This window comes from Ranitomeya imitator, chromosome 3 (assembly GCF_032444005.1).
Source record: "Ranitomeya imitator isolate aRanImi1 chromosome 3, aRanImi1.pri, whole genome shotgun sequence".
Lineage (NCBI taxonomy): Eukaryota > Metazoa > Chordata > Amphibia > Anura > Dendrobatidae > Ranitomeya > Ranitomeya imitator.
Window position 1 is genome coordinate 318,526,507 of NC_091284.1, and position 26,592 is coordinate 318,553,098.

General features: G+C 44.6%; 1 protein-coding gene and 1 long non-coding RNA gene across 2 annotated transcripts in view; one reads left to right on the forward strand and one right to left on the reverse strand.

Annotated features, from left to right (window-relative positions):
• Nucleotides 1-393: 393 nt before the first annotated feature.
• The window catches only part of FANCE (FA complementation group E), a 119,454-nt gene continuing 93,255 nt past the window's right edge, over nucleotides 394-26,592 (reverse strand). The window contains exons 10-12 of the mRNA XM_069756617.1: nucleotides 20,473-20,598; nucleotides 13,285-13,405; nucleotides 394-1,354 (exon numbers count right to left, since the gene is read on the reverse strand). Coding sequence (XP_069612718.1) covers nucleotides 13,295-13,405; nucleotides 20,473-20,598 — 237 coding nt within the window. The 3' untranslated portion in view covers nucleotides 394-1,354; nucleotides 13,285-13,294. The remainder of the gene's footprint in view (nucleotides 1,355-13,284; nucleotides 13,406-20,472; nucleotides 20,599-26,592) is intronic.
• Nucleotides 4,163-26,592, forward strand: part of LOC138669832 (uncharacterized) — a 135,003-nt gene continuing 112,573 nt past the window's right edge. Inside the window, exon 1 of the long non-coding RNA XR_011319242.1 lies at nucleotides 4,163-4,246. This is a non-coding gene — a long non-coding RNA (uncharacterized lncRNA). The remainder of the gene's footprint in view (nucleotides 4,247-26,592) is intronic.

Genomic DNA, 26,592 nt, shown 5'->3' on the forward strand with positions numbered 1-26,592 from the left:
AGGAAATCATCTGAAAAGGGACAGGTTTTTCCTCCAAAAATTACTAACCAAAGGAGGAATTCTCCTTACACCTCTATTGAGATGTGATATTAACTATTATCGCCAAATTTGACTATTAATAAATATCCACTAAATATGCCTCAACGTTATCTTTTCCTTATACTACTGTATATACTAATAGACAAAACAGTGTAACAATAAAGGATATTCATTACACACACAAGTCTGCAGTCTATAACATACATATATATATTTATACCCAAGCTGGCGACTATAAATATATATATATATACATACTGTTAGGGCGGTCTGCAAGTCAGACCCTCAGGGATATTGGATGGCTTCCAAATGTGTGAGTTTCTCCAGAGAAGTGACGGACACGGACAGATGGAGATCTGTATCAAGCCGTGCTTTATTCCAGAAAGGACATTCAGTTATATACACTTTTGAGTAGGCGTATACATCAAGTTCGTGCGCAAATCAGCTGTTTATTACATATGAAACTATCATTAATTTATCAGGTGATCCTTACATAAGAGGGTATTTGGGTTCAGGCACGTAAGGGCTAAAGGTCCATGTAATTACCCTCCCCCTGTCAACAACTCTAATTGATAATCAATAGTCAGCAGGTATGACTTAGCAGAGACCTGAGACATGTTGAAACATTCTGTTAGTCAAGGAATCATGTATATGAATTATAAGGCTATATCAAGGTGGTCTCTGATTTCCCCATCAGTCCCCCCTTTTGAGATTAGATATGATTCTACCCCTAACCCACAGGTGCTGTCACTGGCCTAATGCCAATGTCGGACTTTGTCAATTCTTCGGCCGAATGCCTCATAGGATGGGAAGATCATATCCTATTCTCAATCATAGCATTTTATACAATCATCATTGTGTTAATTTTTGTGTGCATGTAATTTTACTGTTATGGCATCTTTATTTGTCTGTGAAGTGATCTACTATGTTTGTCATCGCTTCCCTAGTATACTTTATAAATCTTTGTTGATCATAGTAAAATGTAGTGTATCCAGTCCACATTTTTCACAATATCAAGTCTAAGCTGGGCTACTTCATTACAAGTGTCCCTCTGGTTTGTCTGAGCCGTCTGTCTTCTTTGGGGAAGGGTCATCAGCATCATCAGGAGCAGGACGATCGCTCTTCTGTTCCAGGATCTTGCAGTGGCTCGCATGGATCCAGGTGGGCTTTCCCTCTAGCTTCACTGATGTGGCTGTGGTGAGGAGGACTTGGAAGGGTCCGTCAAACCTTGGCTCCAGAGGCTTCCTCGTGTGTCTCTTGACCACCACCCAATCTCCAGGCTGAATAGAGTGGGTTCCCTCTCGGCTCTCTGGGTCTGGAATAGAATCAAACACTTGTTTATGCACAAATGAGAGCCTCTTTTGCAGGCCCTGGACATAGCTGGTGAGTCTGTCACACTGAAGTTGCAATGTCTGTGGGAAGTACAGGCCTAGTCTCGGTGCTGACCCAAACAAAACTTCAAAGGGGGACAACTTTGTCTTTCTGTTAGGCGTGTACCTGATGGAGAACAGAGCTAAAGGCAAACACTGCCCATGGCTTCCTCAATTCCTCACTCGCTTTCTGGATCTTTAGCTTAAGTGTACCATTCAGCCGTTCTACCTTGCCGCTAGCTTGTGGTCTGTAGGGGGTATGAAACGCCTGTGTGACCCCTAGCATTTGCATGACATTTTGCATTACCTCTCCAGTGAAGTGGGTACCTCTGTCAGATTCTATGGTTTCAGGCAGTCAATTTCTTTGCAGTGGCTCGTGCAGTAGCTTTTGGAATCGGGAAAGCTTCCGGCCACCCTGAGAAGAGGTCAACACACAAGACAATATTCATACGTTCCTACCTTGGGAAGCTGTATGAAGTCAATCTGCAGTCGTCGAAACGGGTAGAGGGGCTTAGGTGTGTGTTTTTGTGGTACTTTCACTACACTGCCTGGATTGTGTTGTGCACATGTGAGACATGCCTGTGTAAACCTAGTGGCAACCATTGTGAAACCAGGTGCGACCCATTGCTTCTCCACCAGAGCACACATGGCATTTTTGGATAGATGCGTTGGACCGTGGGCCGCTTGGGCCATTGCAGGATACAGAGATCTTGGCAGACACACCCGCTATCCCACCTTCCACAAACCGTCGTGCTCCCGAGCTCCAGCTTTTGACCAGACCTTTTTCTCTTCCCCGGTGGCTTGCCGAGTCAGAGCCTGTAAGATACTTAAGTCCAACTGGTTACACTCAGTGCTTACCATAATCAGTGGGGTGGCCGCAGGGGTCTCGTGTTGCCGTGGCTTCCTTGCAGCCTCCTTGGCTGCTCTGTCCGCTTTGTCATTGCCTCGTGCTTCGTTGGTCGCAAGCCTGGTGTGTGCTTTTACCTTAACTATGGCAACCTCTTTTGGAAGTAGTAGTGCGTCCATTAGCTGCTTGATGAGGTGCCCATGCTTAATAGGAGTACCTGTTGATGTAAGAAAATCTCTTGCCCTCCATATGGGGCCGTAATCATGTGCGACTCCAAAACCATACCTGGAGTCTGTGTAAATGGTGTACCGTTTACCTTCAGCCCCTCTAAGCGCTTCAATGAGTGCGGTCAGCTTCGCCTCCTGTGCAGACATATGAGGAGGGAGTGGTTCTGCTTTTATTACCTCATGCTGTGTGACCACTGCATACCCAGTGTAGAACCGGACATCCTCACCGATGCTTCTTGAACCATCTACAAAAAGCTCAACATCTGGATTAGTGAGAGGTGCATCAGAAACATGTGAAAACCCTGCAGTTTCTTGAGCCATAAGGGCTATACAGTCATGTTCATGGTATGCATCAAATAGCTCTTCCTCTGTCAAATTTAGCAAAAACAGTGGTTTTCCTTGGCCTACCTCCTTTCCCCCCTTCCTTTGAATCCACTACATCAATTGGAATGACAGTAGCTGGGTTCAAAGTCATGCATCTTTTTAAGGTGACATTGGGAGGCATGAGGAGTGCACATTGAAGTCTGAGGTGTCTGGCTACAGCAATGTGCTTAAGGTACCTTCACACTAAACGATATCGCTAGCGATCTGTGACGTTGCAGCATCCTGGCTAGCAATATCGTTCAGTTTGACACGCAGCAGCGATCAGAATCCTGCTGTGATGTCGTTGGTCGCTGCAGAAAGTCCAGAACTTTATTTGGTTGCTGGCTCTCCCGCTGACATCGCTGAATCGGCGTGTGTGACGCCGATTCAGCGATGTCTTCGCTGGTAACCAGGGTAAACATCGGGTTACTAAGCGCAGTGCCGCGCTTAGTAACCCAATGTTTACCCTGGTTACCATCCTAAAAGTAAAAAAAACAAACGCTTCATACTTACCTTCCGCTGTCTGTCCTCCGGCGCTCTGCTTTCCTGCACTCACTGTGAGCACAGCGGCCGGAAAGCAGAGCGGTGACGTCACCGCTCTGCTTTCCGGCCGCTGTGCTCACAGCCAGTACAGAGAAGCAGAGCGCCGGGGACAGACAGCGGAAGGTAAGTATGAAGCGTTTGTTTTTTTTACTTTTAGGATCCACATACTGGAGTAGGACTACCTCAGCATGTGGAATGATCCAATCCTGCAAAACAAGTTGCAACGCAGCCGTATACAAGGTTGGAGAGTTTTGAGCCCCCTGCGGTAGCACCATCCAAGTATACTGCTGGCCCCTGAAAGTGAAAGCAAAAAGATATTGACAGTCCTGGTGTAACGGCACAGAGAAATAAGCATTTGCAAGGTCAATGCAGGTGAAGCAAGCTGCAGTTATTGGAATCTGCGACATGATGATATGTGGATTTGGTACCACTGGTGTAATTCAGTGACTGCATTTATGGCCCTGAGGTCATGGACCATTCTGTAGGTGACCGGCTTCCCTTTCCTACCCTTTTTCTTTACTGGGAATAAGGGAGTGTTTGCTACAGACTTTGTAGGCTTTATGGCCCCCGAATTAATTAGATCTGTGATATTCTTCCCTATTGCTTCTTCCTGAGCAGCACTTAAAGGGTACTGTCTACCTTGAGGTGGCTTTGCTCCTGGCTTCAAATTAATCATTACCGGAGGAACAGGCATATGTCCATATCAGTTTTGGACTTTGCCCACAGCAAGTCTGGGACTTGTGCTAGTGATTCATCTGCTTCAGGAGGGGAGCGGGAGTCAGACACATGCAGGCACGCCAGCACTTTGCACAGCGTAGCTTCTGGAATACCAGCTGTCAACGTAACAGTACCGTCAGGTTCGTACATGATGTGTGCTTGTATTGCCTGTAGTACGTTAGAACCTAGCAAATTAACAGGTGACTTGTCACTGATCAGCAGCCTAGCGAGGCAGGTGTGGTCAACTAAACGGAGGGGCAGTGGTTTTGTCAGTTTGCATTCTTGGATCAGCCCCTCAAAACCTTGAGTGTAGAGGGTGTCATCTGATATGTCTGATGATTTGACATGTTCCTGGCGGATTACTGTTTTGGCTGCCCCCGTATCCACCAGGAATGGGATTTTTCTACCATCTGGGAGATGTACTGGGACTACCCCTTGTGGGCTTCGGTGTGTAGGTGCCCTAAGGGGGTAGATGGCTACGGGGTTGCCTGTTTCCTATTGTGGGTTTTGAGTTGGGGCGTCCGTCTTGGGCTGAGTCTCCTTCCTGGGTGCCCTGCACTGACGGCTGATGTGCCCCCTCTTTCCACAGTTATAGCACTTTATTTGTCGCCGGTCTCCTCTGGTAGAAGTTGTCCCGTGCCCCTGAAGGTCATTGGACGCATAATGCATCTGTACTGGCTTTGCCTTCTGATCTAATTCCACCCCTTTTGCCACCTGCACCAACTCTTCTATTTGGCATATTCTCCAGTCGGGCTTAGCTGCCTGGACCTTCTGCCTGAGCTGTGGCTTTAGCCCCGCCATGAATGCCCCATGGAAAAGTCTCCTACCTGCTTCCCCCATGTCTCCATAGCCCAAATCTGCGTGTCTAAGCTTCAAGTTCCCCCAGAAGTATTCTACTGTATCATTAGGACCTTGAACTATGTCTAGCAGAGAAATTGTGGATTCCCCCACCCTGTCCTGGCACCATGCATGTAGACCCTGTAGGAAGTCTGTTCCTGATTCCACAGTTCTGACATATTGTGTTCCCAAGTCTCATTCTAAACCATATCCATTCCCTGCCCTATTTATTGCATCCAGAACTGACTCCATTCTTGCGTCCCCAATTTTCCCCCTCAAGATGGACTCTAAGTCTACCCAAGTACATGTGTAGGTATTATTCAATCCTACCATCCATCTATAGAAGGCCATGGGTAAGTCATATGGGTCTGGTGCATCCTTGACTAGTGTCATGTGGTCTTTTGGGCCCCATGGTTTGTAATGGGAGGCAGTTATCATAGGTGCGGTTGTGCGCATGGGGGTGGATGTTGCTGCAACAGCGCCAGTTTCGTCCAAGGTGTGGAGGAGTGAAGGTTGATAGTCTCCGTCATCTACTGATGTGCCTATGTTTCTTTCTGATTTTATTGTCACATTGCGCCCAGGGTCTTGTGTCCTAGTTTGTGTGTGGATAACCAGATAAAGTCCTGTCGTCGTTGCCCCGTAGGGTCTTGGTCTCCCGCAGGCAGAACATTGTTCACGCCAGTCGGGGTTTTGCTGTCCACACACACACACACCCACCCTTCCGGACCTGGCAGAGCAGGAGCCATTAGATGAGGTTGATATGGCGGAGGCATTCTTGCTTTCTGTCTGAACCTCATTCCTTGCGGTGTTTTTACCTTAACCCATCCTCCTTCTCTTTTTAACTCTTTTGCTACATCTGCCCAAGCCCTTGCCTGTACCAATAACGTATTATCCGTAATCCATCCCATTACTCCCTGCTAGAGCTGAGTCCCAGAGGAAAGAATCTAGCGGGTCATTCTTCATTCCTAATCCTTTTAACAACTTACTAGAGTCCTTTACAGCAACTTTACCTTTTCTTTTCTTCACTATTTCATGGGCGCTGCAACCCTCCCTGTGCTCTTTGCGATCTATGTTCCCCACTTCTGCCTGCTCTTTCTCTCTTCCTTTGCGTTCTCTGGTCTTCCTGACTGACACTGATATCTCAATGTTCTCTAATGTGTAGCCTCTTTTGTGCCAACCTCTCACGGCCTCTAACTCTTAGCAACTTCCTGACCTACACCTACGTCACAGTGTGTGGTGTGCTAGAAACGTAATCCCCCTTTTCCTGCCTCTTCGTAACCTATGGTGAACATACAGCCAATAGGTGTGGCGACTATAGGGACAATGATTAGTGATTTGGCCTGTTGTGACCGCCGCAGCGTCACTCACTAATCCCACTAAGGCCTCCTGGTCTATCTAAGGGCACCTCCTTCAGTCATAGTATGGCATACACAGAAACCCTATATATTAACCAGAGAACAAAACTAACTAACAGCAGGCAGATTAATGTGACCAAAATTCTCTCCCGACCTGCTAGCACCATGTAGGGAAGGGCAGTTTGTGCGTGCAAGGACAGACAGACACAGACAGACTTGACCTCTGACCCAGGATGCCCCAAGGAGTAACTGTAGGGAACTGCAGAGGCCCTATCCCGATTCAACCGGCTTTTTACACCGTATCTCTATCACTCAAGATGACGTCTCCTCACGGGTGAATTCACGCACTCATGCACTCTTCAGTCATATGCTAGACATATAACAAGACATATAACAGAGATAGCAGCACATAAAATCAACCAACCCAATATGCCTTTAAAGTATCACGTAGGATATTCTATGGTTCTTTGCCAAACAATATGGACGTCCTTGTAGGAGACCTAACTATAGCATACCTGGAGGTCGGCAGCAGATTATGAGACAGATGGAGACACAGAGTTTGTAAGAAACTAATGGTTCTTACCTTCCGGGGATTGTCTGTGTGTCCTTGATCTCAGGTCTGCGGTGTGCCGGACTTCCAGATATTGGTGGTCTTCTGTTGTGGCCGCCCACCCAGGGATGCCAAAATGTTAGGGCGGTCTGCAAGTCAGACCCTGAGGGATATTGGATGGCTTCCAAATGTGTGAGTTTCTCCAGAGAAGTGACGGACACGGACAGATGGAGATCTGTATCAAGCCGTGCTTTATTCCAGAAAGGACATTCAGTTAGATACACTTTTGAGTAGGCGTATACATCATGTTCGTGCGCAAATCAGCTGTTTATTACATATGAAACTATCATTAATTCATCAGGTAATCCTTACATAAGAGGGTATTTGGGTTCAGGCACGTAGGGGCTAAAGGTCCATGTAATTACCCTCACCCTGTCAACAACTCTAATTGATAATCAATAGTCAGCAGGTATGACTTAGCAGAGACCTGAGACATGTTGAAACATTCTGTTAGTCAAGGAATCATGTATATGAATTATAAGGCTATATCAAGGTGGTCTCTGATTTCCCCATCAATACAAATATACGGATATTACAACTCTGATACAGTAATATCACTACAGTATACAGTGATTTCCCAGCATTGAAACACAGTAATAACCCACAATGTCCAGTAATATCACAACAATATAAAACCCACAATTAACTGCCCGATTACCCAAATCACACATACAATAACAGCCCTTTTAATCTATAGCTTACTAACCCTAAGGCCTAACAGGTTACAGGGCCTAGTAAGAAAAGGGGATACAGAGTACTTATCCACCATGTGGGTCCATGATCTTCTCAGCCAGCGAGCAAAAAGAGGCAGAGCACGTGTGTTGTGCCTTTTATGTCCAGCTAGAAGAGGTGTGTCCAGCCCCAGGTGTGTGGGGATGAGGTCACAAGTCTATTGTCCAATGGCCTTAAGTCCTAAATGAAACCTGATATACTAGCTTGAGGAGGGGACTACTGAGCACATGTGGGGGAATTATATATCACTAAACACATCTCTACGTAAAGATATACATTTTGGAGCACTTCCCTTCTACATCATCATTGCACGCTTCTACTTAAATGCCCTTAAATGCAGCGTGAACTTTTTGCATTTTCCATAAATTTCGCCAGGAAAGCCAAATATCCCTAACTTCTTGAGAGTAGTGGAATATGTAAACTGGGCAAAATAAATATTTGATACACTGCCAATTTTGGAAGTTTTCCCAACTACAAAGAATGGAGAGGCCTGTAATGTTTATCGCAAGTACACTAACTGAGAGAGACAGAATGCAAAAAAAAACAAAACAGAAAATCACATTGTATGAGTTTTACATAACTAATTTGTATTTTAATGTATGAAATAAGTATTTGATACAATAGAAAAACAGAACTTAATATTTGGTACAGAAACCTTTTGTCACGACTCTGCTGTAGGATGTACCAGGACCAGGGGCTCCTTCCGTGTCCCTAACGCTAGGGGCACCCTAGCTCGCCCTGCTCTCCGGATTAATTCTGATGGTGAAGATGCTGGGGCCATGTACCTGGCCTTAGCTCCTGAATCCGCCCTCAGTTTGTACCCTTCCCCACCGAGTGAAGAGGGGAGTAGTAGTGTACCGTAATACACCAACCAGACTAACAAGGTAACACAAACAAGGCTAAAGAAAAGAAAAACCCAATTATACAAATATACACACACAAACAACAGAGGTAAACACCAGAGAGTGGAGGATGGTGTTAAACCAAAGTAGAAGAAGAAAGGGAATTATTACACACTTAAAACCGTGCAACAGTCACAGATAAATCCACCAAACGCCTTGTCCAACAAGAACAACTTTCATCCATGCAGAATAAGCTGCTCTGACAAAGAGAGCTAGCCAGGACCCAGTTTATATAGGAGATGGGAGTGGATATCAGTGCACACCTGAGATCCATAAAGCAGAAAAGCTTCCAGGAGGTCTCAACTAAACAGATTAACCCCTGCACTGCTAAAATAAATTTACACCATTTAATATGAAGGTGAAGTGCTTATAGGCAGAGCAGGAGAAGGAGAAATCAAACGCTGCGGTCTTCTGGCTGCTCTTTGTCGCGGTAAACACCGTGACACCTTTGCTTGCAATAAAAGAGGTCAGACATTTCCTGTAGTTCATGACCAAGTTTGCACACACCGCAGCAGGGATTTTGGCACACTCCCCAATACAGATCTTCAGGGTCTCGGGGCGGTCGATTGGGCAACATTGAATTTTAGCTCCTTCCAAAGATTTTCTATTGGGTTCAGGTCTGGAGACTGGCTGGGCCACACCCAGGACCTTGAAATGCTTCTTACGGAGATACTCCTTAGTTGACCTGGTTGTGTGTTTCGGGTCATTGTTGTGCTGAAAGACCCAACCACGACCCATCTTCAATGCACTTACTGAGGGAAGGAGGTTGTTTGACAAAATCTCGCAAAACATGATCCCGTCCATCCTCCCTGTATTACAGTGCAGTTATCCTATCCCCTTTGCAGAAAAGCACCCCCAAAGTATGATGTAGAAAAAACAAGAGGAAGACCAGCCACCCAATGGCTTGATACAATTAATTTAACAGCGTAGAAGATCATGGTGGAACTATCTAGGCTGCACATGATCGATCTTCCTACAGAGAATTCATCTATCAAGTAACCATAGCTCGAGATCTATCTGAAGGCCATTAAATAATTATGACAATGATGACAAATAATAATTGACAATGAGCGGAGCCGGACTAGCATGCACATGTTGCTGTAGCTATTGTAGTCTGCAGTGATAATCACCAGGTGATAAAACCTTCAGTGTAACCAAACAACAGCGCACAGCCTGCCATGTGAAAAAAATTTAAAATCTGTGTTTTAACACCTATCTCACACTGTACTCAGATTACCGTATATAGAAAATACCTGCTGACAGATTTTCTTTAATAAATATTCATTTTAAAGATTTGCCTCATCACTTTTTTAGGCCCCACAAGCACGAGAACCAAAAATAGATCGGAGCATATAACTAGTAGCAACCAAGAAAAACAGAAAAATGCCCCTAAAATATAACTTTTATTAATTAGCGGTAAAAATGACCAACTAGAGTCAGGAGACAGTATTACTTAACCATATAACTTAATACTAAAAAGGTATCTGGGTGAGGGGGTGCTCTCTCTCCCTAATCTCACCCTACCTTACCGCGGAGGTTGGCACCCTAAAGTCGACATGGCGCCCCCACTCAACGACGGCTCTCCCTAAAAGACCCTAAAGGGGACTACTTAAAGAAAACACCACCACCAACACCAAAAAATATAATAATAATAAAGTGCAAATGTGCTAAAGTGCTTGGATGATACCTGCAGGGTATGTTCAAATGTTTGTCATATACCCATTAATTATTAAGGATTCTCTTGATGTGAATCCTAACATCTAATAACTGGGGTGCGAACTGTGAGCAGAGATACCGATATGTTTATTCTGTGTCAGACATATTTATGTATATCAAGGCTGATATGTCATATACACTATGCAGGATGCTTAGTATTGTTGCCTGATGTATGGCATATAATATTCACGTGCACATTGATAAATGCCAATATACCACACCAAAAAACATAGGGGAACTATCCCGTTCAAAAAATATATTAACAGGATATATTCAAAAAACTCCCCAACTTATTGGCAACGGTAATCACAATAATGAAAAGACTGCTCACAGCTGTTCAAATGAAAGACATAATAATATGAGCCCAGTTATAGCACATTGCAGGATTTGAATAATCCATGGTTACAGCATGGTCAGAGAAAAAGTAATGATAATACAAGTGGTACTCATCGTTTTGCTGCCCGTCCCAACGCGTTTCCCCCCGGATAGTGGACCGGGGTTCATCAGGGGACCAAAGAAGGAAGGGGCTTGTTCCCCAGGCAAGTGACCGCTACAATGAGCTGCACCTCGCTATTGGGGCATTTTAAGAGCCGATCCGGATTTAGCAGAATGTATCCCTAAATTTCCATCTGTTACGTATAGAAGAGGGAAGTCTATACGTGAACATGTGGTCCACAGTCTTTTGGACCCCCAGAAGGTGGGAGGCACTTGGTTAGAACAAAGGAGTGTTGGCACATTTAAATGTAGAGGATGTAAAAACTGTAGATTGATTAATCAATCTAACACGTTTTGCAGTGTAGCCACAGGACGGATTTTTAAGAATAGGGATTTTGCCAGTTGCAGGACCACGGGAGTAGTCTACCTCTGTACATGCAGCTGCCCGTTAAACCATGTCGGGAAAACAAAAAGACAGCTAAGAATTAGGATAGGCGAACATGTGGGAGATGTTAAACATAAACGTGACACCCCGCTAGCGCGTCATATGGTTGAAAAACATGGGGGCGATTTGGACTCGTTCTCGTTCCAGGTTATAGAGACCATCCCCGTGCCTGTCAGAAAGGGGGATTGGGACAAAAAGATACTTCAGCGTGAGACAAGGTGGATTTACCTTTTGGACTCTATGTCTCCTTCAGGTCTGAATGAGCAGCTCAACTTCACAAGTTTTATTTAGTAGTATTTTTTTGTGTAGTCACAAGGTATAAGTTGACAGTTAACTGAGAGTGTATAGGTCTATGACCACATAATGAGTTTTTCGCTTTATCAGCGGAACAACATGATAAGGACTATTTACAGCTGACCCCATTCATCAAATGGTGGTTAGAAAAATGTTTCTTTTGATATGACCGCAGTGGTAGGGCTGTCAATCATCTATAATCCTGTTTAATGTATTGAGCAGACTACCTATAGACCTATTAAACATACTAATGTTAGTCATGTTAGCCTTCTATACTATTGCATGACGTTTTTTTGCTAAGGTATTTTCTGGCACTGTAAGTATGTGTCATGCGTATTAAGGCGCATGTGTGAGATAAGCGCAAAAGTGTTCCGTTCTCATGGGCTACATGTTCTTCATGGCGTGTATATAATAATTTCTACCCGATTGCCGACGGTGGCGATCTGTCGCTTCCGGCAGGTGATAATGCCTTCAGTGGCGGCACGCCTATATGACTAATGCGCTTGCGCCAGGGGGCGCGCTTTTGCGTTCCACCAGTGCGTGCAGTGAATGGTTTCCCCATGGTAGTTGGTCCCACTGCATTACCGGAAGGGAAGAAAATGTAATTTCCGGTTAAAAAGAACGCTGATTATGGCGTCAGGATGTTTAGTGGTGGCACGCCGTACATAATTAATGCGCTTGCGCTAGGTGGCGCGCATTTGCGTTCCACTAGTGCGTGTCGCAGCAAATGGTCTCCCCATAGAAGGTGTCTGTTGGTTCCACAGTATAACCGGAAGGAAGAATAGGTCATTTCCGGTAGAAAAGAACGCCGATTATGGCGCCAGGATGTTATTTAAACAGGATTTAGAGAGACAGGTAACCCTTCATTTGCTAGCGGTCAGAACGAGGTGCAGCTCATTGTAGCGGTCACTTGCCTGGGGAACAAGCCCCTTCCTTCTTTGGTCCCCTGATGAACCCCGGTCCACTATCCGGGGGGAAACGCGTTGGGACGGGCAGCAAAACGATGAGTACCACTTGTATTATCATTACTTTTTCTCTGACCATGCTGTAACCATGGATTATTCAAATCCTGCAATGTGCTATAACTGGGCTCATATTATTATGTCTTTCATTTGAACAGCTGTGAGCAGTCTTTTCATTATTGTGATTACCGTTGCCAATAAGTTGGGGAGTTTTTTGAATATATCCTGTTAATATATTTTTTGAACGGGATAGTTCCCCTATGTTTTTTGGTGTGGTATATTGGCATTTATCAATGTGCACGTGAATATTATATGCCATACATCAGGCAACAATACTAAGCATCCTGCATAGTGTATATGACATATCAGCCTTGATATACATAAATATGTCTGACACAGAATAAACATATCGGTATCTATGCTCACAGTTCGCACCCCAGTTATTAGATGTTAGGATTCACATCAAGAGAATCCTTAATAATTAATGGGTATATGACAAACATTTGAACATACCCTGCAGGTATCATCCAAGCACTTTAGCACATTTGCACTTTATTATTATTATATTTTTTGGTGTTGGTGGTGGTGTTTTCTTTAAGTAGTCCCCTTTAGGGTCTTTTAGGGAGAGCCGTCGTTGAGTGGGGGCGCCATGTCGACTTTAGGGTGCCAACCTCCGCGGTAAGGTAGGGTGAGATTAGGGAGAGAGAGCACCCCCTCACCCAGATACCTTTTTAGTATTAAGTTATATGGTTAAGTAATACTGTCTCCTGACTCTAGTTGGTCATTTTTACCGCTAATTAATAAAAGTTATATTTTAGAGGCCCCACAAGCAGTTAGTGAGATTCCAGCCTTAGAAATTTGATTGAAGCAATGTATTGTGGATTTCAGACCTGAAATACTTCACTTGAAACGTTCTTGTACTTTCCTCAGAGCATTTTGCAAGGACTTCTTCAGAAAGGTTTGGTTGAAATTGAGTGAATTAGTCAGCAGTCCAATGTGATAAGGCTCTACCTGAAAAAACACAAATTTAATCTACAATAATTATGCACCATAGCTTCATAAATGTGTTACATTTTTAATGAGAACCTGTCAGTAAGAAATAGCCCTATAAACTAAAAGGCGTGGCTATAATGGCACTGTGATTCTGATTAATATAATACCTGATTTGAAGGGATCCAATCAGTTGGCTGCTGAATACTCATCTTATGAAGTTTTCAGAAAATGTGCTCTGGTGTGCTTCGGGTTGGACATGGGGTCAGGGTGGTCTTCTCGTTGGCTGCCTCCCCACCAGTTTCTTGTGCAGGTCGCAGATTATTCTTTTTAAAATTAAGTTCAGAGACATCTCAATCAGCGCACGCTCCGCCTCCATTTTATTGCAGTCCTGCACACAGGATGCCGACTCCCACACAATGATGGTGGCAAAAGGGCAAAATTTTTAAAAAGGAGGGAGATTACTAAATAATCAATGATCTGCAGAAGAAACTCGTGTGGGGGCGGAAAAAGAGAAGACGACCCTGTCCCCACGTCCCACACCAAAGAACACAAGACGTAATTTTCTGAAAACTTCATAAGGGGAATATTCAGCAGTCACTGAGCGGATGCCTTCACATTAGGCATCACATTAATCAGCATGTCAGCGCCTTAATAGCCATGCCTTTAGTTTGTAGGGCTAAATCATCATGCTGATAGGTTTTCCTTAAATGGTTGTCTTTAAGGCTTTTGCAATTTACATAAAACAGAGACATAAGTGTTTGATAGCAATGATGCATCTTAAAGGGAACCTAACAGTCTATCCACGGGAAGTAGGTTTCAGACACTGGCTGAATGATTTCAGATAGGTATGCTTGACTGAAACACTACTTTTTCAGAGAAGAACATACTTTAACCCCTTAATCCCATATGACGTACTATCCCGTCGAGGTGACCTGGGAATTAATTCCCAGTGACGGGATAGTACGTCATATGCACTTGCGGGCAGCAAAAACGAGGCAAAAAACAACGCTTTATTATCATACCGCCGAACAAAAAGTGGAATAACACGCGATCAAAAAGACGGATATAAATAACCATGATACCGCTGAAAACGTCATCTTGTCCTGCAAAAAATGAGCCACCATACAGCATCATCAGCGAAAAAGTAAAAAAATTATAGTCCTCAGAATAAAGCGATGCAAAAATAATTATTTTTTTCTATTAAATAGTTTTTATCGTATAAAAACGCCAAAACATAAAAAAATGATATTAATGAGGTATTGCTGTAATCGTATTGACCAGAAGAATAAAACTGCTTTATCAATTTTGCCAAACGTGGAACGGTATAGACGACCCCCCCCCCCACCGCCCACAAAAGCAATTCAAGAATAGCTGGTTTTTGGTCATTCTGCCTCACAAAAATAGGAATAAAAAGCCATTAAAAAAGTCACGTGCCCGAAAATGATACCAATAAAAAGGTCAACTTGTCCCGCAAAAAAACAAGACCTCACATGACTCTGTGGACCAAAATATGGAAAAATTATAGCTCTCAAAATATGGAAACGCAAAAATATTTTTTGCAATAAAAGCGTCTTTTAGTGTGCGACAGCTGCCAATCATAAAAATCTGCTAAAACACCCGCTATAAAAGTAAATCAAACCCCCTTCATCACCCCCTTAGTTAGGGAAAAATAATAAAATTAAAAAAAATGTATTTATTTCCATTTTTCCATTAGGGTTAGTGCTAGGGCTAGAGTAAGGGTTATGGCTACAGTTAGGCTTGGGCTAAAGTTAGGGTTAGGGCTGGGGCTAAAGTTAGGGTTGGGGCTAAAGTTAGGGCTACAGTTAGGGTTGGGGCTAAAGTTAGGGTTAGGGTTGGGGCTAAAGTCAGGGCTGCAGTTAGGGTTGGGCTAAAGTTAGGGCTACATTTAGGGTTGGGCTAAAATTAGGGCTACAGTTAGGGTTGGGCTAAAATTAGGGCTACAGTTAGGGTTGGGCTAAAGTTAGGGTTAGGGCTAAATTTAGGGCTACAGTTAGGGTTGGGGCTAAAGTTAGGGTTAGGGATGGGGCTAAAGTCAGGGCTACAGTTAGGGTTGGGCTAAAGTTAGGGCTACAGTTGGGATTGGGCTAAAGTTAGGGTTAGGGCTGGGGCTAAAGTTAGGGTTAGGGTTAAAGTTAGGGCTACAGTTAGGGTTGGGGCTAAAGTTAGGGTTAGGGTTGGGGCTAAAGTTAGGGCTACAGTTAGGGTTGGGGCTTAAGTTAGGGTTAGGGCTGGGGCTAAAGTTAGGGTTGGAGCTAAAGTTAGGGTTAGGGCTACAGTTAGGGTTGGGGCTACAGTTAGGGTTTGGATTACATTTACGGTTGGGATTAGGGGTGTGTCAGGGTTAGGGGTGTGGTTAGGGTTGGGATTAGGGTTAGGGGTGTCGTTTGAATTAGGGGTGTGTTTGGGTTAGGGTTTCAGTTAGAATTGGGGGTTTCCACTGTTTTGGCACATCAGGGCTCTCCAAACGCGACATGGCGTCTGATCTCAATTCCGGCCAATTCTGTGCTGAAAAAGTAAAACAGTGCTCCTTCCCTTCCGAGCTCTCCCGTGTGCCCAAACAGGGGTTTACCCCAACATATGGGATACCAGCGTACTCAGGACAAACTGGACAACAACTTTTGGGGTACAATTTATCTGGTTATCCTAGGGAAAATAAAAATTGGGGAGGCTAAAAAAACATTTTTGTGGGAAAAAAATGATTTTTTATTTTCACAGCTCTGCGTTATAAACTGTAGTGAAACACTTGGGGGTTCAAAGTTCTCACAACACACCTAGATAAGTTCCTTGGGGGGGTCTAGTTTCCAATACGGAGTCACTTGTGGGGGGTTTCTACTGTTTAGGTACATCAGTGGCTCTCCAAACGCAACATGGCGTCCCATCTCAATTCAAGTCAATTTGGCATTGAAAAGTCAAACGGCGCTTCTTCCCTTCCGATTTCTGCCATGTGCCCAAACAGTGGTTTACCCCCACATATGGGGTATCAGCGTACTCAGGACAAATTGCACAACAACTTTTGGGGTCCAATTTCTCCTGTAAGCCTTGGTAAAATAAAGCAAATTGGAGCTGGAGTAAATTTTTTGTGAAGAAAAGTTAAATGTTCATTTTTTGTTAAAAATTCCAAAAATTCCTGTGATACACCTGAAGGGTTAATAAACTTTTTGAATGTGGTTTTGAGCACCTTGAGGGGTGCAGTTTTTAGAATGGTGTCATACTTGGGTATTTTATATCATATAGACCCCTTAAAATTACTTCAAATGTGATGTGGTCCCTAAAAAAAAAAAATGGTGTTGCAAAAATGAGAAATTGCTGGTCAAACTTTAACCCTTATAACTCCCTAACAAAAAAAATTGGGGTTCCAAAATTATGCTGATGTAAAGTAGACATGTGGGAAATGTTACTTATTAAGTATTTTGTGTGACATATCTCTGTGATTTAAGGGTATAAAAATTAAAAGTTGGAAAACTGCGAAATTTTCAAAATTTTCACCAAATTTCTGTTTTTTTCACAAACAAATGCAAGTTTACCACTATCATGAAGTACAATATGTCACGAGAAAACAATGTCAGAATCATTAGGATCCGTGGAAGCGTCCCTCATAAAGGGACAGTGGTCAGAATTGTAAAAATTGGCCCGGTCATTAACGTGCAAACCACCCTTGGGGCTTAAGGGGTTAAAAACTTCCAAGGTCCAACCCATACAGGAGATTAGTTGGAGAGGCTGGTCCCCGGTGGCTTCTCTATAAACCATAAATGTTATTTAGAAAAACGCTCCATCACATTCATAGAAGTACCGTACTACACTGCTTGACTAGCCAATAAAGGCCTTAAAAGATGAAAGAATAATGATATGACCTCCTTCCTCCCCTGACCTAAGCCCTATTGAGAACCTGTGGGCCTTTTTAAAATGGGACATTTACAGTGAAGGAAAGCAGTACACCTCTTCCTCTTCTGAACAGTATCTGGAGGCTGTGGTTGGGGCTACTCAAAAATGAAAGATGATGGTCAACTGATAAATGAAAGACACCATGGAAGAAAGGCTTAGGACTGTTATTGAAAAGAATGTAACTAAATTGGTCACTGTTTCCTTTTTTTTGACATGTCAGAAATGAATTTTTGTACATTGAGATATTTGGTTACTATTCTCACTTTAACACAGGCCAGCGTGATCAAGTGGATGCGTCAGGCAACAGTAAGTGCTCAATAAAGTAGCTGAAGAGAGAGGCAGTGTGGATGAATATTATGAAGAGGGGCAGTGTGGATGAATATTATGGACAGGGGCAGTGTGGGGGGAACATTATGAAGAGGGGCTGTGTGGGGGGATATTTTGTGCCGGAAGAACATCGATGGGTAATTATTTATTCAGAGGCAAAGCATGGAAATATTTATTGAGCAGAAGTATGACACTTATTTTTAAGGGTGCCATGTCAAAAATACAGCTGAAGACAGAAAAACTAAGAATAAAGAAGCACTCCCATTAAGTTTTTATTCATTAAATGTGTGTATATATGCATGTAGTGTAGTGTTTAAATATACTCAGCTACCGCTGCTCTCTCCCGAATGAAGCACTACTCGGCCCTTCTTCTATTTGACATCACCCCTCTGCAGACTGTCCACATCATGCAGCTCTTTGCGTGACCCAGAAGTGGCTTTTACAAGAAAGACTATGGACTGTAAGACCGAGGCTCAACAGGCTTAAATTGTAAATAAAGACTTCCGACTTGCGCATGGAGTGAGCCGGACTGTTGCAATCGCAGTGACGATACGGAGATGAGGAGAAGAAAGATGCTGGACACCAAACAGATCAGCGATAGGTGATTACATTACATTACATCCATGCACACATATTTAAAGAATGAACAATGTCATGGGAGGGCTTCTTGAAAAGCAAATTCAGACATCTGTGTATCAAGGTCTAAGTACCCACCACGATGGAAGGACTAGTCAAACGACTCCTGACCCGAACTTGACAGCCTCTTATATGCCTATGAAGCTGTCAAGTTTGGGTCAGGATACCCGTGGGAATGCCATACATCATGGTACATCGGCCTTAACTGACATATGTAACTAGCTATTGAACCCGTTCTACGCCCGGGTGGCGAGCATTTATATTGGTATATGGTCTCCATCCTGGTATGTGCTGCTCCATCCTGCGTCCCCATCCTGTCATGTGCTGCTCCATCCTGCGTCCCCATCCTGTCATGCGCTGCTCCCATCCTGCGTCCCCATCCTGTCATGCGCTGCTCCCATCCTGCGTCCCCATCCTGTGATGCGCTGCTCCCATCCTGTGATGCACTGCTCCCATCCTGCGTCCCCATCCTGTCATGTGCTGCTCCATCTTGCATCCCCATCCTGTCATGCGCTGCTCCATCCTGCGTCCCCATCCTGTCATGCGCTGCTCCATCCTGCGTCCCCATCCTGTCATGCGCTGCTCCATCCTGCGCCTCCATTCTGTCATGTGCTGCTCCCATCCTGCGTCCCCATCCTGTCATGCGCTGCTCCCATCCTGCGTCCCCATCCTGTCATGTGCTGCTCCCATCCTGCGTCCCCATCCTTATGTGCTGCTCCATCCTGCGTCCCCATCCTTTCATGTGCTGCTCCATCCTGCGTCCCCATCCTTTCATGTGCTGCTCCATCCTGCGTCCCCATCCTTTCATGTGCTGCTCCATCCTGCGTCCCCATCCTTTCATGTGCTGCTCCATCCTGCGTCCCCATCCTTTCATGTGCTGCTCCATCCTGCGTCCCCATCCTGTTATGTGCTGCTCCCATCCTGCGTCCCCATCCTTATGTGCTGCTCCATCCTGCGTCCCCAGCCTTTCATGTGCTGCTCCATCCTGCGTCCCCATCCTTTCATGTGCTGCTCCATCCTGCGTCCCCATCCTTATGTGCTGCTCCATCCTGCGTCCCCATCCTTTCATGTGCTGCTCCATCCTGCGTCCCCATCCTGTTATGTGCTGCTCCCATCCTGCGTCCCCATCCTTATGTGCTGCTCCATCCTGCGTCCCCATCCTTATGTGCTGCTCCATCCTGCGTCCCCATCCTTATGTGCTGCTCCATCCTGCGCCTCCATTCTGTCATGTGCTGCTCCCATCCTGCGTCCCCATCCTGTCATGCGCTGCTCCCATCCTGCGTCCCCATCCTGTCATGTGCTGCTCCATCCTGCGCCTCCATTCTGTCATGTGCTGCTCCCATCCTGCATCCCCATCCTGTCATGCGCTGCTCCATCCTGCATCCCCATCCTTATGTGCTGCTCCATCCTGCGTCCCCATCCTTATGTGCTGCTCCATCCTGCGTCCCCATCCTTTCATGTGCTGCTCCATCCTGCGTCCCCATCCTTTCATGTGCTGCTCCATCCTGCATCCCCATCCTTATGTGCTGCTCCATCCTGCGTCCCCATCCTTATGTGCTGCTCCATCCTGCGTCCCCATACTGCCTCTGACCCGCTCGGCGCCGAGTGCTGGGGGGCCTGAGCAGGCGGGGACACCGGCACGCTGTGGGGGTCAGGTGCCGGTATCGCCGCCAGCTCAGGCCCCCCAGCACTTACTATATTCACCTGTCCTGCGTTTCAGCGCTGGGCGCCGCCATCTTCCCGGTCTCCTGGCCGTGACTGTTCAGTCAGAGGGCGGCGCCGGCGCGCATTAAGCGCGTCATCGCGCCCTCTGAACTGAAGGTTACAGGCCGAAGACCGGGAAGATGGCGGCGCTCAGCGATGGAACGCAGGACAGGTGAATATAGGCGATACTCACCCTCCTGGCGGTCCCTGCTTCTCTGTTGGAGATCGCTGTGTGCGTTCAGTGTGAACGCACACCGCGATCTCCCGGGAGCGTCACTCTGTGAGGCCCAGACTGCGCCGTTGCTTGCGCCTGCGCAGTCTATAAAGGCTTCGGACAGAGTGACGCTCCCAGCGTTATATTATAGATACTGCACCATATTAAAGATACTATGGCAAGCCACCATTAAACAACCTTGTCCCTCAATTCATTACACTTCATTTTTATATAGGCAACATTTTCAACTGACAATTTTGTGAGACCTGTAACAATTATTTTTAAATGAAAAAACTCTCACCAAGTTCTTTTTACTTGTCAGAAGAACCAGTAAGAATTTAGAAAATGCCTTAGACTCGGAGAGGTTTTCTGCAGCAAGGCCAACATGGTTGAGCAATAGATCAAACTCGGATTGGTTTAATGTCTCCTAGAAGTAAAAAAATAAAAAAAACATAACGATGATGCTATTTGTCTCACAAAAGTGAGCAAAACCTATATGCAAATTGTAGGAGAAACATTACCCTTAGTGATACCTGGCATTCATTAGTTATTATTTACAGTGTAAATCTTTTTAAACATTTGATTAGACTTGACCTTAAGTTCCCAACCACTGGCAGAAACAGCAACATTGATAAGTAAGCAATCATAGAAAATGAATAGAGAAGGATGGCACTAGAGCGACACAATATAATCAGGACTTAAACGGAATCCCAGTAAGCTGTCTTTAGATTCATGCTGCCCAAATGACATTAAGCATGAATCAATCACTGGTTGCGTGTGATTGGCGAAAGGTATGCTTAGTTTCAGAATATGCATACTTTTAGTATCTGGCTGAGGACAATATACAGTTGTGGCCAAAAGTATTGACACCCCTGTAATTGTCAGATAATATTCAGTTTCTTCCTGAAAATTATTGCAATCACAAATTCTTTGGTATTATCTTAATTTAATTTGTCTTAAATGAAAAAAACACAAAAGAGAATGAAGCAAAAAGCAAAACATTGATCATTTCACACAAAACTCCAAAAATGGGCCAGACAAAAGTATTGGCACCCTCAGCCTAATACTTGGTTGCACAACCTTTAGCCAAAATAACTGTGACCAACCACTTCCAGTAACCATCAATGAGTTTCTTACAATGCTCTGCTGGAATTTTAGACCATTCCTCTTTGGCAAATTGCTCCAGGTGCCTGATATTTGAAGGGTGCCTTCTCCAAACTGCCATTTTTAGATCTCTCCACAGGTGTTCTATGGGATTCAGGTCTGGACTCATTCCTGGCCACCTTAGAAGTCTCCAGTGCTTTCTCTCAAACCATTTTCTAGAGATTTTTGAAATGTGTTTTGGGTCATTGTCCTGCTAGAAGACCCATGACCTCTGAGGGAGACCCAGCTTTCTCACACTGGGCCCTACATTATGCTGTAAAATTTGTTGGTAGTCTTCAGACTTTATAATGCCATGCACACGGTCAAGCAGTCCAGAGCCAGAGGCAGCAAAGCAACCCCAAAACATCAGGAAACCTCCGCCATGTTTGACTGTAGGGACTGTGTTCTTTTCTTTGAATGCCTCTTTTTTTCTCCTGTAAACTCTATGTTGATGCCTTTGCCCAAAAAGCTCTACTTTTGTCTCATCTGACCAGAGAACATTCTTCCAAAACGTTTTAGGCTTTTCAGGTAAGTTTTGGCAAACTCCATCCTGGCTTTTTTATGTCTTGGGGTAAGAAGTGGGGTCTTCCTGGGTCTCCTACCATACAGTCCCTTTTCATTCAGACGCCGACTGATAGTATGGGTTGACACTGTTGTACCCTCGGACTGCGGGGCAGCTTGAACTTGTTTGGATGTTAGTCGAGGTTCTTTATCCAACATCCGCACAATCTTGCGTTTAAATCTCTTGTCAATTTTTCTTTTCCGTCCACATCTAGGGAGGTTAGCCACATTGCAATGGGCTTTAAACTTCTTGATGACACTGCGCACGGTAGACACAGGAACATTCAGGTCTTTGGAGATGGACTTGTAGCCTTGAGATTGCTCATGCTTCCTCACAATTTGGTTTCTCAAGTCCTCAGACAGTTCTTTGGTCTTCTTTCTTTTCTCCATGCTCAATGTGGTACACACAAGGACACAGGACAGAGGTTGAGTCAACTTTAATCCATGTCAACTGGCTGCAAGTGTGATTTAGTTATTGCCAACACCTGTTAGGTGCCACAGGTAAGTTACAGGTGCTGTTAATTACACAAATTAGAGAAGCATCACATGATTTTTCGAACAGTGCCAATACTTTTGTCCACCCCCTTTTTTATGTTTGGTGTGGAATTATATCCAATTTGGCTTTAGGACAATTCTTTTTGTGTTTTTTTCATTTAAGACAAATTAAATGAAGATAATAAAGAATTTGTGTTTGCAATCATTTTCAGGAAGAAACTGAGTATTATCTGACAGAATTGCAGGGGTGTCAATACTTTTGGCCACAACTGAATCAATGTTTTGGCCAGTAACTGGCATTAAAACACTTTGAAAAGTCTCAAAGCAGCTCTGTCAAAATGGTGGGAGCTGTGGAGGAATGAGGCATGGCTATGCCTGGCGGTTAAATCCATCATCAGTGCCAGTGTTCCTTACTCCAGTCAGTAGCATCTCTGGTGAGTAGCATGAAGGTGCATGCCACTGATAAAATGTGCCAACTTCATTAAGTGGCTTAAGTTACCACATATGACCTATCTAAACCATTAATATGGTCATACAGGATATATTGAAAAAGTCCTACATATATGTCTCATATCAGATGGCTTGTTGTTGAGAAATCATCTTTTATCACTTTATATAAATTACCTCTTCCAGAATATGGGGAGGATGGTGCATGGAAGGTAACTCTGCCACCAAGCTTATTTTACATGAAGGGAAGTTACCAGTGTGAGACAAGTAACTAACACAAGATAATTTAACCCTGCCTTCTTGCAAACACATTGTTTGCTTCTTGCTCAGCTCTGCTGTATAGTAACAATATTGCAACCCTGTGAGATGGAAGCTGAAGCTGGGAGTAATCTGCCTGCAGATTTGTCAGTGATAACCACACACAGCTCTGTAGTCAGATCATGAGAGCAGAGAGTGGCCATTACAACATCACACTGGTGACTTCCCCTTCATGCAAAATAAGCTCAGGAGGCAGAGTTATCCTCTGGATAACATCCTCCCCATAGTCGGGAAGAGGTCATTTATATAAAGTGATAAAAGATGATTTCTCAACAACAAGGCATCTGATATGACACACAGGTAGGACTCACAGTCTATAACCTGAATACCCATATTAATAGTTTAGATATGTCAAAAGTGGTGACAGATCCTCTTTAATGAATTTGGTGCATTTTAGTCCGGAATGGCCCTCATTAAGACTGTCGTGTGAAACACGAGTCTTGGTGAATCTTGGCCCATGCATCCCCAGCTAGCTTCTTCTTGCCTCATATCAGATGCCTAAAAGGTCTTTCTTTAAACACAGAGACCTGCAAATCAAAGGGATGGGGCAGGAAGAAGTTTGTTTACTCTGAAATGTAAACATGCCTGGCTACAATCACGTAACCAGTGTCTGATCCATACAATAGCAATCCCACGACATAATTAGCTAATCATCTGCCTCAAATCTATCAACTTTCTAGTCCGTGCTAGTTAGTTACAGAACATTCTGTAGTTCTTCTCTAATTACCAAATAGTACCAGTCAACTTATTCCACACATTTTTTTCTGATGCGTGTGAACACTTTTGTACATATAATTACAGATTTTATGTAGCACGGACTATGCTATAAAAACCCCTGAATTAATAACCGGCAAGTAAATGCTCCAGTGGTCCTCACAGACTGTTGCTGTCTTCCCTGCAGCAATAAAGTGCAATACCTCCAAATGGTCAATATAGCCAATTACTGGCCTATGCAGCCTTGTGCGTACATGCTGGGATCGCCACTGTGATTGGCTGCAGCAATTATGTAGATGTACAGAACATCATGCCTACAGCAAAGTAGGTGAACATTAGCAGATAAACATTAACTTAACAGACAAGTATTATTTATACAGTTTAACATATTCCATGCTGTTAAGACAAATATTTCAAACTTCTGGAAAAAGTCTAAAAGTTGAACTTTACAGATATTCAATACAGGCAGTCCCCAGGTCACAAACTAGATAGGCTCTGTAATTGTTTGCAACCCGAGCATGTATGCAAGTTTGAACAAGGCAATAAAAATAAATAATATCTCACAGCTGACCTATCTGGCCTCTCTGCTGCTTGCACTCTAGCCCACCTCTTTGCGCTGTCAAGCGCAACATCGCTGGCCTTTTCTCTACAGACCAGGACTTCCGGCAGCGTCCAGGGCTCGAAGGCTACGGCGTGTTGAGCCATCTTAGAGTCGACTACCTCTTCCAATACTGTGTCAGAGATGTGATCTTCATCGTCTTTCCCCCTCGGCAGAGGTAGGAGAGGACACCACATCTGGAGCAGGTGACGTTGTCTGGAAGTAGAATGGAGCATTGTAGACGTAAATTACTTGCAGCAGATAGAATTAATCGCAGCAGAATGGCAGTAATGTCATGTGTTGCCATTATCTTCAGCTAGTGACCCTGAATAATGTCAGAAGTCTTATCTTGCAACAGGTGAGTTGCAAACACGTCTCTCATGCAGGTTGCTCCATGGGCAACTGGGTCTAGTCTGGCAGAGTAGCACCCAAGAGGGCGTTGTCTGCCTCAGTAAAGTTGTGTCCGGACTCCAGTTGCATAGCCTTGCTTCTCCACGACACACAGGCTGAACAGTTAGTCTGGTAGTCCTAGAGCAGGAGAGGATGTGAATGCAGCTTTTAGCATGTAGAATCCTTCAATGGCTTCCTTGGTTAGACTGAAGGGAGTGTCCTTGAGGCAGTTATACAGTGGTTGCATGTGTAGAAAAACATCAAGGATCCAGGTACGGCAGTAGGATACAAGTACAAGGAAGGACTGTAGCTGTGTTGGCTTGATTGGCAGAGCTATGTTCTGCACAGCTGTCTTCCTGTCTTCAGTCAGGTGTTTTGTTTGGTGGGAGAAGCAGTTCCTAGGAACACAACTTTTCCTGGCAGAACTGCAATTTGTTTTTGGATGCTTTGTATCCATTACGTGCCAGGAAATGAAATAAGGAGATGGACTCACTCTGTGCTTCTGCCTTGGTGTCCGTGCAGAGGAGGTCATCAACATACTGTAAAAGAGTGACATTGGGGTGTGTCATCTTCCGAGGTTCCAGGACCTTGGTCATGGCCTGGGTGAACATGGAGGGGCCGTTTTGTGCTCCTTGAGGCATCACAGTTCAAGTATACTGTTGGCTCTCATGTGTAAAAGCAAACAATTACTGACTGTCAAGGTGTAGAGGAACACTGAAGAAGGCGTTGGCCAAATCAATCACCGTGAACCATGGGAAGGTAGATGGGACTGATGACAGGAGAGTGTGTGGGTTTTGGACAATTGGAGTGTTCAGTACTGTGGCTTCATTGACAGCACGCAAGTCATGTACCATGCAGAACTTGGTAGGCTGTCCCTTTGGTGATTTCTTCTTTACTAAAAACAATGTGTTATTGCAAGGCAAGGTGACATGTTAGGGCTAGACTTGGAGTCGTCCAATGTCTTCTAGGCCTTGTGGCCATAGTGTGTCCAGGACCTGTGCTTTCAGCTCAGAATCTACTGGGTCTACATGCATGTCCTGTGAGAGTGGAGCAGTGAGGGTGACAGTCCCATCCTCTTGAAATCGAATGTTGGCCTGGAGTTTTGACAGAACTGATCACAGTAAATTGAAAGGGCAGGTTGAGGAGACTACTAGTTGAGGCAGCATACTCTGTGTAGGTTGTAGACCTATGTGTAGGGGACTGGTCATTAGTGTGTACCGTGTATAACCATCCATCCCTACACAGGGCACCACTTCACCTGTGAGACAGTCTGTTAAGTCAATGTTCCTTAAAACACGTATGGCTGCATCGGTATCCACCAAGAAACTGAGGGGGTTTACCCTCAACCGGCTTGCCAATGACCTATTGTGGCTGGGGGCCTGGTGACCCCTCTAGCTGCCAGTGCTGTCGTGGTTCTCTCCTCAGGGGAGCTAATCTGCAGTTCCTTTTCAGATGTCATTATGTCAACTTTGTGACGTGTAGTTACCTTCGAAGCCTGTATGAGGCTGGAAGTCTTGATCTACAGTAAGGTGGGCTGGTGATGCGGTGTGCAACTGTGGAAAGAAGTGGACCTAATAGCAACAGCCAAAGTGGTGAGCACTAGGCTTTTTTAAAAAAAATACTCTTCCTTCTGATCGCCCCACTGTTCACAATCAGGTCCTCTTCTTTCCACCAGTGTGCAGAATCTCCAGCCTTATCACTGCATGCTAAGACTTCTGGCCTCGTTCAAGCCAGAACTTACTAGGCGTCATAATG